At 39.6% G+C, this 19,643-nt stretch overlaps 1 protein-coding gene across 1 annotated transcript in view; it reads right to left on the reverse strand.

The window, feature by feature from the left end:
• CDK19 (cyclin dependent kinase 19) overlaps positions 1-19,643 on the reverse strand; it is an 86,315-nt gene that overhangs the window by 52,680 nt on the left and 13,992 nt on the right. The window contains 3 exon segments of the mRNA XM_083497849.1: positions 7,313-7,388; positions 14,199-14,251; positions 14,253-14,259. Of these exon segments, the coding sequence (XP_083353975.1) occupies positions 7,313-7,388; positions 14,199-14,251; positions 14,253-14,259 (136 nt within the window).

Consider the following 19,643-nt stretch of genomic DNA (forward strand, 5'->3'; position numbering starts at 1 on the left):
AAAAATTCTTAAATGACCTTTACAATCTACTGGCCTATGATCACAAAAGAGAGATCAGTATGAAGTTCAGGAAGGTTATTATTTAACCTGCCATTTCACAATAATTTAATTTCTCTCTTTCCCCACTTCCCAACTTTTTAACACAGGGTATTGAATTCAGCATTCTTAAATATAACCTTTAAGAAATGTCATTCCATCGTGGATTTTGACTTTGACAAAAGTTCCAATTTTGCACAAATATTTAATTACTAAACATTGCATAATCTGGGGCATGCTCAAATATAACAAATTCTTGTCATACGGGGCATGTCTTTAACATATTATGTATATGTAAGAAAAAAAATATTTGTGTTGTTGGCAGTGTTAAGGTGAAAACATCTGAGAGTACTTTTGTGATTTGTGGGTTGATTCCACCACAAGAGAAATCTCCCTAAAATACAATGTTCAGCAAAGATCGAATGTGCTTTCTTGGAAAAGGCCAGTGCAGTGAAGCAACGGACTCACTCACAAAAACTAAAGCAAGCCATATGGAAAGGAAGAGAGTTCATCTCTAAATCAATACAAGTATCAGTGAAAAAGTGCCAAGCTTTAATCCAGGAGAGGCAGAATGAGAGGAAGAGAGGAGAGGATGCCCTGTCCTCCCCTGGCTTCTGCTTCATCCGCTGCCAGTGTACAGTCCCCCCTCCAGGGGGAAAAGTGGGAGGAGGTTCCTCATCCTTGCTTCCTCATTCTTGCTTTAATCTGTTATTTGACATAAAGCTTTAGTTGAGTAACTGATGAAGCCTATTTTTATAACAGTGAGCCAGAGAGCAAATAATCTCTTTTATTTTGCCTAGGCTATTTTGATGCAGTCCTCTAACAAGAAATGAAAAAGAGCCTTATTGATAAGGCATTTTCAATCGGCACATGGCAGCAGCTTATTAAACTGAAAGAATTCCTACACTTCTTTCATTAGCTCCACAAGGCACCTATACTGATGTTTTGGCAATTTGAAATAACTATTGCTCCAGGCCAGCAGAGGCTCTTGTCAGCGAGAAGGAATTTTTGCCTACTCTACAGCCCATAGAGCACCACCTCCCATGTGGTTCTGGAGGGTCTTCTAATCTCCAGAGCAATTTATTCTTCAAAGGGCATAGAGGCTGCAAGGGAAATTTAGCTAAAATCACCTCTCCCCCTTTACTGGCAGGAGCCTTTGCTGGATCAGAGCTTAAATACAGAGCTTATATAGTCATGGGGAAAAGAAAGTACATCCTCCTTGAATTCTGTGGTTTTTCATATGAGGATATAATAACAATCCTCTGTTCCTTAGCAGGTCTTAAAATCTGGGGGATCTGGGGGATCATTCAACAAATCTCCTCCCCTTTAGGTCCAAGGTCTAGGGGGAGAAAAGGAGGGGGGTTTTCATTACTTATTTTATTAACAAAGCCCAACTTCCATACCACTGTCATCATTTAGTATCACTTGCACCCTAAGCATATTAACTTTCCAATAATCCCTGATAATTGTGAGATGGAGGTATGGTACAAATTAGAATATAATCGTTTGGAGCATAGATCTGTTTTTACTGTGCTAGCCTGGAATCTTCCTCTGGCTTTCCTACCGGACACTACAGCCTAGAATTCCAAGATGCCTCTCATTTCTTCACCTTTGATGCTGTAGACTTGTTTTCCCCTCATATTTTGTTTTCCCCTCATATTGTTTTTTCCTCATCTCTTTAGCCTGAGGCAAGTGATTCAGCTACCCCAACAAGTCTTCGGCCACCAAGCCACTTGTCTTCCTTTTGGGTCTTCCTTTTTCTTTCTTGACCCTCTTCCTCTGCTGTCTTCTTGCTGTCCACCACAAACACCATCAACAAACACTAACTCCCTCTCTGATCAACACGAACTGATACAACCAACGCCAACTCTCCCTGACTAGCACCCAACTGTATATTCACTTATTCTGGCTTCTCTAGTGCAGCCTTAGCAAACCACATTATCTAACTCAGAATTCTACTCTGAAGCCACCTACCATAATATACAATATCTCCTAACCTATTCTTGCACACAGGCAGATGGGAAGGGCCTCTGCATTTTTATAGCTTAAATTTCTAAAGTTGCAAGACGTACAAGACAATTTATTGTAAAAGCATCACTAAATGCCAGATTCTTCAAACAGGCTGGATGCTGACTGCTAATAGCTTGCAGAACTATTGAGGTGCCAGTTTCGCCTTCAAAACCAGAATTAAGAAGACAAATCACTTAACCAACTAAGAATGGCTATTCACTGCCTAGGATAAATGGTGTGCAGACATCTGAAACTGAGCAAGGGAACTGAAATGCCCTTAGGATTTTTTACACAATAACTATAGCTTACTGAATCCTTGATTTTTAAAAATACTTTCTTGTGCATTGTTGGCAAGTGCTGCTTTTCTTTTTTACTACAATTGCTCAAGTCATGCAACACCCTTGTTCCATAACAAGCATTTTTAAAAGCAGTTGTTCTATAAATAATTTCATTTCAAGATCTGAAAATGTTCTGGCATTAATGAACAGCATTCTTCTTAAACAAAAGCATTTCAAATGACTTTAAAAAGGATTATGCTTTGATTCAAGTAAAGGAAATGAGACAATTAGCATTGTGCTTTCATTCCATGGGGTTCACAGAAAGAGCATAAATAAGTTTGGCACTTTTACTGATAGGAGACACAGTAAAATATCACAATCACTAGCCTGCATATTTTTCAATAGCGATGGGCTAAGCCTCTAATTCCATCCTATTTCAGTCTTGCTGGCTCTTGAACATAGCTGTGTTCCATCCCATTGCGTCCCCTGGTGCCCACTGCATCCAATTCATCTGCACTTGTCCTGCTGTATGCATTCCGTGCACACTTAACTTAAAATCAGCAAGCAAGCTCAGGAGCATCAGGTCAGGTTACTACACTGCAAAGTGGACCAAACAAATTTCCTCCTATGCCTAATTTTTAGTGCCAAGGTAGAAGCAGTCAAACCCACACACAAATATCATCAAGTTAACAATTGCCTATTCTGAAATAGGGCATATACCACACCCATTCATAGTGACCAAGACGGGAAGGTAAAAACAGTAGCAGAAAAGTTTAATAAATCAGGCAAGCTAGATGATTGCAAGAAAGGAGTGGTGCTCTAGCTGAATAAATGATAAGTAGTCTGCAAGTGTGTACAGTGGTGCCCCGCAAGACAAATGCCTCACAAGACGGAAAACTCGCTAGACGAAACGGTTTTCCATTTTTTGAGCTGCTTCGCAAGACGAATTTCCCTATGGGCTTGCTTCGCAAGACGAAAAACGAAAACGTCTTGCAAGTTTGTTTCCTTTTTCTTAACACCGTTAATACAGTTGCGACTTGACTTCGAGGAGCAACTCACAGAACGCGGTGTGGTAGCCTTTTTTGAAGTTTTTGAAGACTTTGGTGATTTTTGAAGCTTTTCCAAAACTTCTTTTAAACTTTTAAAACTTTTTTGGGGGGGTTTTGGATTTTGGGTTGGGGTGTTTGGAATTCAAGGACTTGGTGTTGGGGAGGGGTTTGCAAGAATCTGGAAGCTTGTGTGTTTTTTTCTGCATTTTTATGATTTTCTGTGACCATTGGGCCACTCTGCTGTTTTTTTTAAAAAAAATCTGGATTTGAATTTCTGTGTGGTGGGCGGCTGGGGGAACAGTTGAGGAGGGGGTTCTTCAGCAAGAAGCAAAGAGTGGAAGAGGAACCTTCTTTGAGTTGTCCCCCAGAGTCTTAGAAAATGTACTGTACACTTTGTTGATTTTTAAATGTTTTTCTGTCATGTTTAGAAACTTAATTTATTGTTCCTTCAATTTTTGAAATGCTCTTTACAGTATGTGTGACTTTAAAAGAGCACTTAATAAACTCTTGTTGTACCAAATTTGGCTTTGTTTGGACTTTTTTTGACCATATGAACGCATTAATTGAATTTCAATGCATTCCTATGGGATTTCGTGCTTCGCAAGACGAAAAATTCGCTAGACGAAAAAACTCGTGGAACGAATTAATTTCGTCTTGCGAGGCACCACTGTACAATATAATTTCAACATATTTTATGTCTGCTGATTACATGGGTGTAAATGCTTCTGCAGACATTAGACAAGGAAATCAATGAAGATTTGTAGCAATATTAAAATCCCTTCTAAACCTCACACTTGAGTGTTGTTGTTTTTAAAAAACCCAATATGTACATGTAGAATTTTATGAAAAGCAAAGCAAAAGAATAGAAAATAAGAATTATGTTCAGACTTTAAGAATGTGTCTTCATTATATTTTCGTCTGAGCTTAAACTATGCAACGTGATAGGAATAAGTAAATGTTGCAGATGTCTCTCTATACAGCCACCTAACAATGTACTGAACACATTTGAAAGAGTCAAATAACTAAATATGATTAGAAGTCCAAAAGGTAAAGCATACAATTTTCATTTTTCTCCCTACAAAATGCTAATTGTGTAAACTGTGACTGAATTAGGTTTGCACAGATTATTTCCATATCTGATTGATTTGTTTGTTAAGTGTTTTTAGCTTGCTCTTCAGCTGAAAAAAAGGCTTCCATAACAGGTTTACAAATATCAATAAACAGCAGCTTATTCCCAGCATTGCTCGGGAATACTAAGAAACAAAAAAATTAGTGCAGTTTTGAAATCCATGGTAAAAATCAGTGTGGTTTTGAAAGGTTCAATTGACAATTTTGATTCAAAATGACAGTCAATTGTACTCAGATACAGATGAAAACCTGTACCTTGATCTCAGAAGCTATCATACAAAAATTGGTTAGCTTCAGAGGTATTCAAATGCATAGTGAACAAACTTTCAAAAGGAAAGGAGATTGGGAAGGAAGAAAGGGAAAGCAAACTTAGGCAATGGATTTTAGTAATAGAATTATTTTAACAGCCAGCTGTACTGGACAGAGTTCAAGGATAGCAGAGGCAAAAGTTGGTGTTTTTCCAGTAGAGCCAATGGAGAAGCCCTATAGTCCCATCTCCCTCTGCTAGAGGGTGGTGGAATGGCTGCTTCATAATTCACATGTTAGGCTGCAGTCCTTTAATATAGGTTTCAGTACTGATGAAGCAAATTAGATGCACTGATTTTAGTGGGTGATGAAGCACCCAAGTGACAAACTATGCCCCGTTTTAACATTATCTATCATTCTGAAGTATTTTCAACATAGTACAGGAAGGTTTTAAAATGTGCTTCCAAATCATGCATAGGAGGAGGCATTCCCAATTTGGAAATATTTAAGATATTCAAGTATATGCAATTCAGTAATTAGAATTCCTTTTGCATATTCAGGAAATAGAAGCCATGACCTACCCCATTGCTGATGTGCTCTACCTTGCTGGTCTTTAGAAAATTCCTAAAATGTCTAATTGTTTTCATTCTTGCATGGTACAGGCCAACTAAGCATGGAGCTTAGGATCAGCCAGGGGGAAATCTTAAATTCATGCCAGTTGGTTTCAGTGGGACTGCTTCTTGCCACCTTTGCATAACTGCACAAGAACTCCAAACATACAAAAGCCACTCTAATTATTTGATGCATAACTTTAGCAAACCACTCAAGAGCATGTGTTGAAAGCCAGCTACAGTAAAACATCAGCCTTAAAGCACTACCACTGCTAGTCATTCATACATCTTAAGGGGGGGGAGTGAATTATTCACTGGAGGTTATGAGTAGAAATTATATTTTCACTTCATTCGATACACCCCAGGGCGACTCCTAGGTGCCCATCAAGACTCTGTTCTCCTTTGCCATTTAGGTCAAATTGTAGGGAGTGAAACTCTCCTGGTATAAATTGACATATAAGAGAGTTCTTTCAGTTAGGTCCTAGTATTCAGTTTGGGATATGCTCTCAAATAATCCAGAAAGAGGATTAGTTTAAGAAACAAAGGAAGCTTTGGCTTCCTTCCCAGTATTCCTTGCCTTCCTTCATTTTTATTGTTTTGAACTCAAATCAGTTCAAGATCCAAGTGAGCACCACTGCACCCTTCCCTTCCTAGTCCCATTCAAAGAAGCTTTGTAACATACCATAATAGGCTCCAGGCACCTGCAGAATTGGGAAAGCCCCAGCCCCCCCTGCAACCAACCCCAGATACTCCAGTCTGGTCCTAAGAATGATGTCCATATTTAGTCCCTGCCTCTTCATCTCAGGAGAACTAATATTATGGCTTGATTAACCAATGCTTTTTTTGCTCTTAACAGCCTGCATATTAAATCAATGTTTTGCTTTGTAATAAAACTATGCATTCCATTTCTGAGCAATGGCCTGTTGTCTGAATACTGTCTCTCAATGGCACTCCATGATTCTGAGAAAAAGACATGTATACACAGTCATAAACATGCATGGCTCAGCTTTATGAGCTTGCCTTTAATAGATTCCTGGTCTCCTGTTATTTGTTGAATAACGTGTCCATGCTTGGTTATCCATTCCCCTCATAGAAAAAGGTGATTGAGCTATAAATGCAGAATGTCAGAAATATCCTAGAAGTGGAAGGAACTAAAGGAAGAGAATCTGTGTCTCGCACCTGGTGGCATATTCAGCTAGTGTACCATTTCATATTTTGTCAGTGGCATACAGGTCAGAAAGAGTCACTACTGCTGAGGATTGCATTCACGGATTTAACTTTTCATTACTGAAAAATGTATGCATACACCCCTAAGGTAGTAAGCACCAAATTTCTTTTTTAAAACACCTTTATTTTTTAAAAGTTATTTCACTACCTCCAGCTACCAAAACAGGGAGGTGTTCAATTTATACACTCAGTCCAAAAACCATGTAATCTCTCTTAATTACACATCAAAGCATTTAAATAAGATCCCTTCTAATGATGGCACAAGTTCAAGAAGCTCCAAGCTACAAATTGTTTTCAAACCCAACTGGAGTGGTACCAAATGTTCTGCAAAAGTTTCTTTTTTAAAAATTCTTTATTTAACTTTCATACGCACACACACTCCCTACATAATATTTAAAAATCCCGAGGCAGTCATCATAAATCACAATAAGGTGATTACAGGAGAAAAAAATCTATGTACATAAAGCATTCAATAAAATAACAAGAAATAATGGAGCAGGATTATGAATCTGATGAACCAGGAAAAGCCTGCCCAACTAGATGGCTGTTCAGGATGTATTTAAAGCTTGCATCTTAAATTTAACAAAATACTTTTTAAAAATAGTTGAAACTTGAATAAAGTTTCAATTAAGAAATTTATCAGATAATTAAACCTGAACTTTTACAAAAGTTTTTTTTTTTAACCCACCACTAATTATAAACTTATTTAAGCAATGTATTCACTTACTGCTATTTCTCTACATGCCGACATGGATATCCCTGTACCTTCAATCTGCTTCAATGCATACTCCTTTTCATCTTTTCTGGAAAAAGAAAACAGTAAATGGTACAGGGCTTATTTATATTTAAAATAGTTAAAGAACACATATACTAATTAATCTCTAGTCTATATTTGTCAGGGATGACAAAGTTCTTCTATTAACCAGAAAACAATAAATCTGGCATGTGATATTCTAGTGAAAATACCTCCTCTTGAAATGGCAGTTTTCCAAATACCACCCAAAAACAGAACAAAAACAAAACATGATGAAGATATGGTATTTTAACAAAAGCACACAGGGCTGCACCAAGCATAGCCTGAAAACCTGGAGAATTCCCAAGATCTAAGCAGCCCAGCTACACTAGCCAACAACAGCAAGATAGAATCTCCTAGGGAAACAGAAATATAGCTGCACCCAGGAAATACAACTAAGACAGACAAAACAAGCTAGCTCAACCCAAAAACCTTAGACAAGTTACAGGGTTAGCATCAATAAGGTGCAGGGATCATGGCACTGATGGAAGTGAAGTTGAACCTTTCCCTGCCCATCTGTGATAAATGAACATTGCTTCCCAGTGCAGTAATTAGTCTTCAGAACAGATCTCCCATTGGTACCAACAGGATCATTTTTTACACCACACTGCAGGTTGAGAATGTTTGTGCATGTGTTTTTCACTGGAACTGGTGCTGGGGAGAGAAGGGCTAAACCTCTTGATGGGTTGCATGCCTGAATAATATGAGAGGGTTGGAGGAGAGAGACTGTACAGTAGGATTAAATTTTAAAGCTCTTCGGACATGCTAGCCACGCATGTAATTCACAGTTTGATTCTCTGTCAAGTGATAAGGGAAGAAGCTGGTCTTACCATATTCTTGACATCTACTGGGAAGTGAACAATCCACATACTGCAAGTTTAAGACTGCTTCTCCCATTCCTAATGGGTTTGAAGGTGATGCTTATGTGGGTGATATCTGCCTCCTCAGTTGGGTGCGTACCAAGTCAGCGATGCAAAGGCATCAGGGAAGAGGGAGATTCCAAACTGCCCACCCCCAAATTATGCTACTGCAAAAACTGAGAATCTGAGAATATAATACTCTTTCTTTGAAAATAATAGGTGAAATGCTTTTCGGAAGTAGCATTGAAAACAAATATTGTTAGCACTCCATTTAAAGAAGGATCAGGTATCAGGAGATGGGGAAAGACCTCTGCATAAGAACCACAAGAACCTAGAGAGCAACTGGAAAACAGAGAAAACAATACTGGGTTGAACAAATAGCCTTGCCTACTATATAAAAGCAGTTTCCAGGGACTGTCTTTGGACTATTAAACAAGCAACAATCTTGTCTGGAAAATGTTTCAGAAGTTGAATACAGAGCATGTTAAGATATATGACTCAACAAATTGTTCTTGCAACGTAAAGCTAAGACCTTTGCATGGGGAAGCTTCAGACTCCAAACTGCTCTTCACTTTCCTCAGATTCTTCCCTCTTCTGCATCAAGTGACATAAAGCCCAATGAATGATTGTCAAACATATACAACCAATGAAAAAACTAACATGTGTAAGAGAGTGAAGAATCTTCTTCCAATTCATGCCATATTCCATTTTCAGGTGTCCATGAAGGTCAAAATGAAAGTTTGAAATCAGAACTATCTTTCAGATACTGATCAGAAAAGGAATTTGAGCTATGCTAGTTTTTTCAGTGATATATTATTTATACCCAGCTCTCAGAAAATAAGTATGGCTTTAGGATACCAAGGATGCAATCCTATACACACTTACCTGAAACCAGTCCCAATGAACTCTATGGGTTAAACTCAAGTAAAACATGCTCAGGATTGTAGTCCTGGTTTTCTATGTAGTTAACTCCGATCAGGTTTCCTGGTGCTCTCCATACATTATTCAACAATTCCCAACTAGTTGTTGGGAGTTACAACAGTATCTGAGTTGTGTGTCTGAGCTTACGTACATGTTTGCATATGTTTCAAGCTACCTGGTGGTCTCCAGGGTTACCAAAGCATTCCACTTGGATAGTCTGTGGTAACAGTTATGTTATGACAGTTAAACTGTTGTCTTGCCAGCTGGAAGCTTATGTTTTTCCTTCAGTTCCTTATGCACGTTTTCTGCCAACATCAGGTATGGAAAGCTTGAGTGTTCCTGTACATGATCCAGGTTGTTCAATGAGGATCATCCTCAAACATGCATAGGACAGCAGCATTTGTAAAATGTTATGTTTCTATTAAGTTTACGCTAAATACTCAAATTCACTGCTACGCATTAATCATGTTTCATTAATATTTATTTTCTCATCTTTAAAAATGCACATTTAATTTGTTTATGCATTGTTTTGCTCTGGTATACCTACTTTTATGCTTAGTTAATAAAAATCTTCCTCTGCTTACTAGATCAGTTTTCAGCTTTTATTTCCCCCTTACTTTTCCAACTGACAAAGCCAAAGATGTTCTTAAATTTTTAAAAAAAATTATTTATCAATACCTATTTAAACACTGAACAGCTAAAAGAAGAATATACATACTTGGAAGCAAGCAGGAAACTACCAAGCCAGTAACACTGACCAAACTTTGCTCATTTTTTAACTGAGGAGAAACTGAGCATAGCATCACTGGACCCAATACTTCCACAATGTCAAACACCAACTTATTTTTATACACAATTATTTTCATTTTAGCTATTATACCCCATGTTTTACACAATAACACCTGTGGTTTGTATAGGAGGATTCATTCTATTTGCAGCATAGTGAACACCTCTGCTAACAGGAGAGGGGAGCCATTTCCCAACCTCTGCATCCATTTCCCAACCTCTGTTGGCTACCCTCACTACCTCCCATGCTGTTCTAGAGGGCTCCTATATAGAAAATAGAGTAACACCGGTCAGGGTGGGGTTGCAGAGGAGACTCAGAATCAGCTAAACTTTCCTCCCATTTCCATTATCAAAGATGACTGCTGGATCAGAAATCCTTAAATTTAAGGACCACCTACCTACTGAGCCCTAGACACGCTTCAGGGAGCATAACCAGAGCAGGTGTTGCTCTGACTACCTGGCAGATGGGCAGATGCAATCTGATCTTCTGCCTTCCTCAAGCTATCAGGGCCTGCTCATTAAAGTGTAAAATAGGTACTGCCTAAAGCCAGCAAATTATTTTTAATTGGGGGAGGGGGGTATAAGGGGCCACAAAATCCTTTTGACATTACAGCTTCCCAGGTAGAAGCCCATTGGAACAGCCAAATTTAAAAACTTTGAAAAATTAAATGACAAGTGGGGGGGGGGCAGACTTGCTCATGAGATAACCACCTGTAAGGTAGCTCTGTGGCAAACAGGAATTCAACATGTTTGAGCCTTTTCTGTTACAGAAATTAAATTATAAGAAAAGTTTCACCTGTTGACAATCTGACTGTTAAACATTCTATTACTTATGTGTAGCTCCCCCGACTTATATTTGGACTCTCCACCCCACCTGCAACAGAGGATATATTTGGTGGGACTGGATTTCACGGCCAGATATAGAAACAAGCACTTTACTCATACTATAACCCCAGCATAATTTGTAGTCCCTGCAAAAGGGTGGTATCCTGGGAAATGGAAATTCAGTTTAGGGATCCAGGCCGGTTTCTGTTAACTCATTCCCACCCAAGGAGTGTTCCCAAGATATTCAGCTCTGGCAAAGGACAAAGGGTTGTTGTGGTTCAGTGTCATTCGTGCTATTATTGTGTAAGTCAGAGTTTGCAGCTGGTACAATCAAGTGTCTTGCTGCTGCTGTGTTCCTTGCCTCGTCCTTGAAGTTTCTATACCGCCACCACAACCCAAATTCACTATAAAAAAAAAAGAAATGCACAAGCTTTAAGAATATGGAGAATGCAATTGATTACTATTATTTGAATTCAGGAATCTATTCCTCAGTTCAGGACAGCTAGCGACACTACAGCTGGTTTTGCCTTTCTTTGGCTTGCCTGCTTAAGCCACACTGCAAGTCAGCTACTTGCATGCACGTTGATGTGAGACATTGTGCTCAGTTGTGCTGTCTGCTTGCGGCACACTGTAGACAAGATCATGTGAATTCTTTAGGCAGGGGTGGGAAAGAACATTAATGTGTAAAGGATACTTGTCATGATGCAGAGAGCTGGCTCCCTAGAAGAACCTCTCCTCATATCCAGCCCTTAGATTTTTATGAACCATATGTCACATTCATAATAAGGTTGTACAACCGCTTGCTATGCATCATCCTCCTAAAATAGTTTCCTACTGGCAGTGTCACCTTCCTGAAACCAAAGTCTTCCCCCTAGACACAACTCATGTTAGAAATTGCTATAGTACTCAACAGAAATTCTGAAGAAAATTGAAGAGAATTGAAATCACAAAATGATAAGAGATACCAGTATTAATAATGTGATCCAACAAGTTAATAAGCTACCTTTCACACCCTTTATATTTGGATAGAAATAAATGTCAGCAACAAGACAGGACAGATGATGCATACCTAAGCAATTACTACCACACCAAAAGATTTGTTCTACACATAAATCCCAGAGAAATAATATTAAGCCTATGCAATTTTTAATATTTAGCCCGGAGAAGAACAGTGAAAAAGGAAGCATAAGCCTACTTACTGAGAAAGCTATGAAATGAAAAGCAGACATGCTTAGTTCATTGCATATACTCTTGATGAATTCCATGGGCAACTGTCCCATGTGCTGACCTACATATAATGTGCATTGTTTTTTCCTCTACTTAATTTTATTTACACAAGAAATTAATCAAGCCTGATTCAAGCACTGCCAAGCCCATTAGCAGCCATTATTTAGTTTTGTTTAGTCAACTTGAGCCATGCCAGGTTCTAGTGGCAGTGACTGAACCACTAGCAGGCCAGCAGCAACTGTTGAGATTAAAGATGCTATTCGTGTAAAAAGGTTATCAGCTCCTGGTTTTGTTTCATGCATGGTGACAATATAATAAAACTGAAGTTAAATTATAAAATGTGTAGAAGAAATTATCAACAGGAGTTTGTAAAAACTCATCCATAGGAGCCATATTCCACTATAAACAAAAAGTTTAACATACACAGAAGAGGAAATTAAATTAAATGTATTACATATTCTTTTCACCTACAATCATGAGCCTAAATGGAGAATGTACAGGTAACACCACATCTTTCTATTTGGTTCAACATTCCTATTCATTTTGGTATAAAGTTGGCATTTGACCAGTCAAATATTGTAAAATAGAGGCCAAGTATTGAAAGCATTAGTTTATTGGAACAAAAAAAGACATACATTGAAGTATATCAATTACAAAAAAGTTCTGCTTTGAAGAAGCCTCCAGAATCCACACCTCCCAAAAACCTTCCAGAGCACCGAGTTACATCATATGGTGGCCCCTTTTCCATAAAAAGTGCAATGAATAAAGCTTCTGGAACCTAGAACAAAGAGTCTCTTAGAATGTGCAGAGTTCTTTTTTGAGGGGAAATCTTTTCAAGGTGCCACTAAGCATGTGCAGGCTGCCTTTCCTTTGAGAAGGGAATGCTTCTCACCTGTCTATACCCTCATCATCAACCTACCTACTTAAAATGGCAGAGGCCACGTGGATGCTGTACAGCTTGAAAAGTGGCCTATAACACTTTTCAAGAAAGTTGGCAAGCTAGCCAACACAGCACCCAAAAGATGCTAGCTGCTAGTTACAATGGCTATGCTCTTCCTCCACCGTCAGAGGCACTATGCCTCTGAATACCAGTTGTTGAGAACCGCAGGTGGGTAGTGCACTGTTGAGCTCATGTCCTGTTTGAGGGCTTCACACAGGCATCTGGTTGGCCACTGTGAAAACAGGATGCTGAAGCAGATGGGCCACTGGCCTAATTCAGCAGACTCTTATTATGTCTTAAGACCAATACACAAACATACACACTGAATCTCACTAAATGCATTCTATGGAATGGTGGCAGCCACCTCCACGGCCCTCCCATAAAGCAGCAGAACGATAGGGAGCTGAACATGTGCATGTATCTACAACACATGCAAATGCTGACATGAACCCTTCAAACCTGTGAAGACTCTGTGTGTGTGTGTGTGTGTGTGTGTGTGTGTGTGTGTGTGTGTGTGTGTTTGCTTGCTGTAAGCTTCTTCCTGAGCATTATGCTCATGTCGAGAGATACCCGACATTAAGTGAAAGGGCAGAAGGGGAAGTTAGGCCATGTGGCCTAAATTGGGAATGGAGAATGGGTAAGTCTTCTGAGGAGAGTTGAAAGGAATAACCAGTCCTATCTGAGAGGCTAGAGTGTGCATGTGAGAGTGACCTCCCTCACTCCCACCAAAGAGGGAGACAAAGGCTCTACAGTGGTACCTCTAGTTACAGACGCTTCAGGTTACAGACTCCGCTAACCCAGAAATAGTACCTCAGGTTAAGAACTTTGCTTCAGGATGAGAACAGAAATTGCGCAGCAGCGACAGCGTGGCGGCAGCAGGAGGCCCATTAGCTAAATTGGTACCTCAGGTTAAGAACAGTTTCAGGTTAAGAACGGACCTCCAGAACGAATTAAGTTCTTAACCAAAGGTACCACTGTATAGCCCTTCCATTGCTATCAGGTGAGCCTATGATGGGAAACAGTGGTAAGCTGAGACTTACACAAGGGCTTTCTTGATTTCATGGAACATTTGATGATGGAACTTTTGACCAAGTTCAAACAACAGGCAGTCTATTGACATAACTGTTCTATTAACTAAGATCCCAAGCCGACAGGACTATATTTGCCTTTTCCCTAGAAGGACTGTACAACACTAACTACCCCAGCGCACATTCGCACACAAGCACACACTATGACGCCAGAAGGCAACACTCCTCTTTACCTTCTGCTGAATATTCTGCTACCTCCAAGGCTTGAAGTCCATATACGAAGCCCGATGGAATCTATGGACACAGCAGAAGTAAAAGGCAGAGATTTATGTAGATATACAAGATTTAAGTCTCAACAGCGCCAAATACCTAGATATCCACTGAGCAGTTCTTTAATAAATAGGCACACCATTTGGAAACATGATAGTTATCAGTCCAAGACTTTCAAGGAAGTTCAGGAATCACTAAAACAACAAACAGGTAAAGATTATTCTTTGATACTAAACAGAAATATTTGAGAGTTGAAAGTGTTTGTGAGTGGCTTAACTTCCCAGAACATACCCACAAATAGACACATTTTATTGGCCAAACTTTTGCTTCTGGTTAAACACATTTTGCAAGTCTCTGAAACAAATGTGTTTGTTTTTTTAAAAAAAACCTAAAAAAACTTCTTACCAGTGGGGTGAGAGTAAACACTATGAGCAATCACTTGCGCTTTCAAACCATCTTAAACTCACTGAAAAAACATAATCTGTATCCACTTCAGTATTGCTGAACTACATGTAGTACACAAAAGCAGTTATGGCTACCTTGAAAATACAACTTACTCAAAAGTTTTTTTTCAAGGTAAGCACTGATAAGATCTTCATTTACCTTTTATGGAATATAGATTTTTAGCTTCACTTATCCTACTTTTATCACACATTAGCTAATAAGCTCTTTATTTGGGGGGGGGGTGATTAAAAATCCTCTCCATTTATAGCAAGCTAGCTATGTCCCACACAGTACAGGACCACCAGCCAGTTTGACATAGAAGAAAATTCCATTCCTCCTGCCTCAAGGGGAGGGTGAGAAGAGGGAACAAATTATTGTGGGAAAACACTTAAGAACAAATGTATATTCAAAAGTTATCAACAAAAACATAGAAACAGTACTATAAGGAACTAATAAACAGTTGAAATATTTGCATGGATGCAGCAGTGATCACAATATCATTCATGATAAGGAGAAGCCTTTCGGACATCAGTAGTTCAGAAACTGACCCTGAATCAGAAGTTTATACTAAGCATTTTTAAAAATCAGAATTCCAGGTACAGGTGGCAAAAAATAAATTGCCACTTAAACATTTTCCAAAACAGCACTGTTTGCACTATATACTGCAGAACAACTGTAAAAATGAATGGCTATTTGCAAGCGGGGCTGTCACCTAGGAGTCTGAAATGTTTCTTCAAGTTCTCGGATAAATGCAATCACACCTGTTTCCCAGCCTTTCTGAAGAAAAGTATTACACTTTAAAACTCCTGAAACACCACATTAAAAGTAAAATTAATGCAGTTTTTGAAGACAGGTTACCATCAAAATTAAGAATAATTTCTGAAATATTTATTCAAGCAGTAATTAGAAAAATCTGCTCAAATCAATTAGAAGCAAACAAAGAGACCAGTGGAAGGTCTGTATGTATTATAATTGCTCCTACTGTGCTATAAAACTTCATAACAGAACTTATCCCCCCCCCATTAGGGTGCTATGCCAATTTACATAGGTAAACAGCTGCCATCTCCAATGCTCACTCAGCAAAGGGGAGAAAAATACAAACAGAAAATCCCAAAACGGTGTAAAAAACAACAACAGACAAGCATATAGAATACCTGAAAACTCTGCCAGTACCAAGTAGCCAAGACTTGTACTGCCAATGAAGCCCATAAACTGCCCACACATAGAGGGAGGCAATGAAATAGTGATACAGCAATAAAACTCCTAACACATTTGCAAAGCCAAGCAGGATCTGGTATGGTTTCAAACTGGATGGGAGACCACGTTTTGAGATTCCTGCATTACAGAGGGTTGGACTAGATGATCATCAAGGTCCCTTTCAACTCTACAATTCTATTCTAACCCCAGGTGAGTCACTCAAAGGTGAGTCATCTGTCATCAGGCGATTTGCTGGTGGGCGGCCCTATTCACCTATCAAAGTGGTATGAGTAAGCAGAGAGAGGGGAGAAGCCAATTCCCTTTTGCCCGTGAAGCTCCTCCCATCTTCCTGAGAGAGTGCAATCCTGAAGCCAAATCAAGTAATGTGTGAGAAAGGAATTCTTATTTACCACTCCACAACAACAAAAACAAGAAGGGCAAAATCATAGTCTTTCTTGAACAGCATCATGGATAATAGGGTTGCTGTGTCTCAGATAGCTGTTCAACGGACAGCAGAATAACAGGTGCAGTATCCCACATGGAACTAGCTCTAAGATAGGAACATACTCATCTGCTGCATAACTCTCTGCCATGAAGCTTGCACGGGTACAGTAGTCTGCCTGGAGCAAGCAGATTAACAACCACAAAGAGAAACAACCAGGAGCGTGCTGGGCACTGCTGCTCATCCTGGGATGGGTCTCCCATGTTCTCAGCATGGAAAGGGGTGTTGAACAGGATCCTATACGCAGTGCTTTTTTTCTTTAAAAAATGTTCAGCGGTACTCTCATTTTCCTACTCTTATTGAAATACTGCCCCTCAATGTAGGCCAAACTTAGATTCACAAAATGTTTAGGGGTATGTGTACCCCTGCGTACCCCCAGAAAAAGCACTGCCTATACCTGTTGCAAAGCAGTCTCTGTTAGGGCAGACAGCGCAAATAACAGTCAACAGACAGAAAACATAGTTTGTGGACCTGGATGCACATTGCATGTTATGTATTTCAGAGTGTGTGAAAAAGGGAGGGCAAGTGGTGCTACCTTAGTGCTCAATCAAAACTGAAGCCTCAAGGCTTCCCTCTGCACCACCTGGATGGCGAGAGGGGAGGGGGGAGACTGTGGTGACCATGAGCATGCTTCTGCTTAGTAGGGCTATACTGAAGCACTATGTATGTAGCTGCTGGTCATTCTGTGATCTTCCAAGAAAGGGGGTGGGGAACCTGAGGCCCTCCAGATGTTTCTGGACTAGAACTCTCATTGTCTCAGACTATTGGCCATGCTGGCTGAGAATGATGGGAGTTACAGTCCGACAACATCTGGAGGGCCACAGGTCCCCCATCCCTGCTTAGTGCAGAGAAGTGTTAACAATGTCCTGAAGTCCCTAGAAATGTTCTGGAGACAAGCTATTTTGTACAAAGTATCCCATTTCCCAAAACTAAAGTTCACCTTGTGAACTAAACATGCATGGCAAGAGAAATATTGCCCCACACCACTGGGGCTCTAACTATGAAATAAACAGGTATAGGTGACAGCCTATGTTTCTCCCCTGGGCTACCCATGACTCTAGGTTATTTCAGCCTTTCTACCAGTGTATCTTGGCTGTCAGAATGGGCTGCAAACACAATGTTCTGACAGTATATCTAAAGATGGTGATTCATCATGCATTCTGCCTATGTAAGGGTGATTCAGCCAAATCCTATGGTCTCTCAACTGATAGATATTGAGTATAGGATTGTGCCTTAAAAGTCTTTCCAAAAGAAATATAACACCATCTCCCCGCCACACAATACTACAGTTCAATTACACTTATACCATGTAACTGAAAGGATTATGCATTTTAAATTTTTTCCTACCCTTAAAGGGAAACCAAACATGGAAGACATGCACCGTAGCTCTGAACAGCCATACCCAGTAAGAAAATAAAAGATGAGGCACTGCTGTGAGGTGGTATGCAACTGAGTATCACACAGTAATTAAACTCAATCTGAGACAGCAGCAGGACTGATGCTCATTAAATGTTGTATGACCATTTTTTCTTTAATTTACAGTACTTGCCAGAGAAGTAGCAATAACACCCTTAAACCATGGCCTAATAATCTATACACACTAGTATCCTGAACTACATCCTGCTTTTCTTCCCAAGGCCATCCTACATCCTGCATAAAAGCATGATATAAAAACACTGCTTGAAAACAACTAGATAAAGGAAATAAGTCTCACAGCACTAAGTAAACAAATATTATAAATTCTTACACCTGATTACAAATCTTTGTTGTGGAACTTCTTGATAGTGCTAAGCACATTATCTGAAATACAAACATCACTTTATCTGTTCCAGTTTTCAGTTTTGGTTTCAAACACTGTAAGTTAGGTTTCAGATGTTTTCCCCTTTCAGTGGCAGTTTATATTCAATTTATGTTAATTTTCTTCCATTTATTAAAAATGCTTTCACATTTGACATCAACAGCACCTTGCAGTCTGCAATATATCACTTGTGAATGTTGTTAATGCAGTAAGGAAGAAAGTCACTATACACATCTGATCTTATGTAAAACTGATTAATACAAGAAAAAAACTGGTGGCTATGGAAACAAGCTCTTTGTGAAGAACACAACCAGCAGGAAGTTATACATGAATGAGACTCATACCATAATTCATGTGTATTTTGCCATTTCATTTGGGGGCGAGGGGTGGGGAATAAGCTCTGTGACTGAATAAAGAACATACAAGAAAGCATTGAGCTTCTTGCAGGTGGTTGGACTAGATGACCCTCACGACCCTATCTAACTCTGCAATTCTATGAGGGGGGCAAACACACCAAGAATACTCAAAGACATTTTCCCACTTTTAAAGCGTTCTGAGCACTATAGTTTGTTAAGGGTGCTGGGAACTATAACTTTGTGAGGGATAAACTACAGTTTCCAGGGTTCTTTGTGGGGCAATGTGCTTTGAATGTGCTTTGAAGGTATAGTGTGTACAAAAAGCAAACCCAAGGCTAGCTCAATCACAAGGAGTGCTTACAGCAACAATTTCCAGCAGAGTAGCTGTGTAAGTGTTGTAGCAAAGATCCTTGCAGAGCCTTAAAAGCTATTCTATTCTTTTTTCTATTCAGGATAGTAACTGGGCTGGGTGAAGGAGAAACAGATTGCTCTGTTCCTCCTTCACCAGGTCATTTGGTTGTGTGCTATAATAGCAAACAACAACAACAATTTATTATTTATACCCCGCCCATCTGGTCACATGGATAAAGTTTTCCTTTCTCCTTCCTTCTTGGTCCCCATTTTTCACCAGTGCAGAGTTGCTCTACTGCCACTACTGCTCTGGTTTGTTTCTTCCATCTGTGCACATGCCTCTCCCATTTTTAAATCATCAGACAGCAACACAGCAAAGAGATGGTGATGGTAAACCAAGCCACACCACAAGCAGTGAGGGTGGCATTCTTTCTCGTACTTGTTCCCTCTGTTGGGATCTCCTCAGCACCCAGTAAGACAGCATTGTCCCATCCCTAGCCAAACACTCTCTTCAGTGCTGCAGAGGAAGAAAACTGGCCAGCTGAAAAGCCTCTAGCTGTTATTACTCCTGACTCTTTGATACCTTTGCTGAGTACAAAGCGTGTCTCTGGTGCTTAGGGATCATGATGAAAATCCTTTTGGCTCCAGCTGCCACCACTTCTGTCTCCTAATACCATACCAAGACAAAAAAGGTTACTCTCCAGCTGTGTATTTCCAGAGTGGATGGCCCAAGAAGCTCAGGAACCCCCGCTCCATGCTT

Source organism: Podarcis liolepis (genome assembly GCF_965112155.1).
Source record: "Podarcis liolepis genome assembly, chromosome: 3".
Taxonomy (NCBI): Eukaryota; Metazoa; Chordata; class Lepidosauria; order Squamata; family Lacertidae; genus Podarcis; species Podarcis liolepis.